This window comes from Perkinsus marinus (genome assembly GCF_000006405.1).
Source record: "Perkinsus marinus ATCC 50983 genomic scaffold scf_1104296977746, whole genome shotgun sequence".
NCBI classification, from domain to species: domain Eukaryota; phylum Perkinsozoa; order Perkinsida; family Perkinsidae; genus Perkinsus; species Perkinsus marinus.
In genome coordinates, this window is record NW_003200095.1 from 1 (window position 1) to 1,520 (window position 1,520).

Below are 1,520 nucleotides of genomic sequence, written 5' to 3' on the forward strand. Positions count from 1 at the left end.
AGGAGAAAGAGCCACCATGAAATGCAATGATGAGAACTCAAGCGCCTCTTCGGGGAGCTCACAGTGCCGAAAAATAATTTGACTACAACTCAACACAGAAAGGCTGAGAAACAATCCTGTTGGGAAAACTCTGTCATGTCGCCAACGCGAATCTAAGACGCCATCGTGGCAGCAATCTTGTCCATCTTCTCAGCAAGAGAAAAATCCTGAAAAAATCAACATGCCATACCACGACGAAAGCAAGACTCCCCTACCTTCTCAGTGACCCCTCCAGCATCGTGGGTCGATAGCTCTACATCCACCTTGTTATAGACATTATACCAGTTGGGGTGATGGTCGGCCTGTTGTTGACCATAGACTATGACGCTATCACCAACCCTACCTTCTCAGCGTAGAGGGCTACTCTAGTCATAAAACCAAAGGCTTCATTGAAGTTACGGAACTGGAAATTACGGCTGATCTTCTCAGCTGCCCCTACCTACACCAACAACAATAACCTACCGTAAATCTGTCAGGTACACTCTCTTCAAAACCCCTCTCTCCTTGCGACGCTACTGATGACTGTCAACAACTACGCTTTTCCTCAGATGTGCATTCCCAAGCACTCTCAAAAGGCGACTCCAAACACGCATCGCCTCGACTTGTTAACGATCGCATAACGAGAGCTCGTATAACGCATACCCCTTGTGCATAACCTAGTATATAAACCCGCATTCCTTACCTGTGTCCACTTCGGTGTTCTACTAGCTATCATCGTAGCCACTTGCTGAGTCGAGAGCTTAACGGCGCCTGGCATGGCTTCAGACTGGCACACTCCTATCACAGACCAACACGCCGATGTCGACAGCAACCATCAACGCAACACTGTTTGAGGAAGGTCATACAGCACACATACAGAGGTAAACGACTAGCAAGTCATCATAGGTGAACCCCTAGGATGTTATATACGCCTTCTCAGCTTCTGACATGTTATATAGTAGAAAGACCAATAGAACACACTAAAAGACACTCAAGATACCGCTCCATAGCCACTTCATTACCCCATACCGACCTGCCTCTACCGATCGATGTAAGGCTACCTCTCCACTATCACTTGCCCTACACTCATATATGACAGATAGTACTACATAGGACAGCACAGTGCAAACACAACCCTCTCCTATACGGATTTCTTTCAGCCATCTCACTATGGTAACTACGCCTAGCCGAGATTTCCACCATGATGATGTGTGCTACACTGAGAATATTTTCTTCGTTGTCTTCTCTAATCATCACACAATATCCGAGTGGAGCTGATTCCATGCTCTCCAAACCTGCTACCATGCCTACCATAGTCATAATCTACCCCTAACCCAACACAAGACGGACCAGCAGGATAATAGTGGCATCGCATATGCGAACGATGATACCCTCGGAGACCGGAAGGGCTCGTACGTAGTGATAGAGACTAGGAAGTACTTATAGTCACTACTGCGACATCTAATCTAGGTCTGAAATCAATATACGAAAGTCTAAGTCGG

The 1,520-nt window shown here is 46.6% G+C and overlaps 1 protein-coding gene across 1 annotated transcript; it reads right to left on the reverse strand.

Annotated features, from left to right (window-relative positions):
* Positions 1–152: 152 nt before the first annotated feature.
* Positions 153–796, reverse strand: Pmar_PMAR004247 (pterin-4a-carbinolamine dehydratase, putative; the record flags this gene model as incomplete). Its single annotated transcript, XM_002764387.1, has 5 exons — positions 153–206; positions 255–341; positions 383–478; positions 502–561; positions 722–796. The coding sequence occupies 5 exons, from the start codon at positions 794–796 to the stop codon at positions 153–155; spliced, it is 372 nt and encodes a 123-aa protein (XP_002764433.1).
* Positions 797–1,520: the final 724 nt, after the last annotated feature.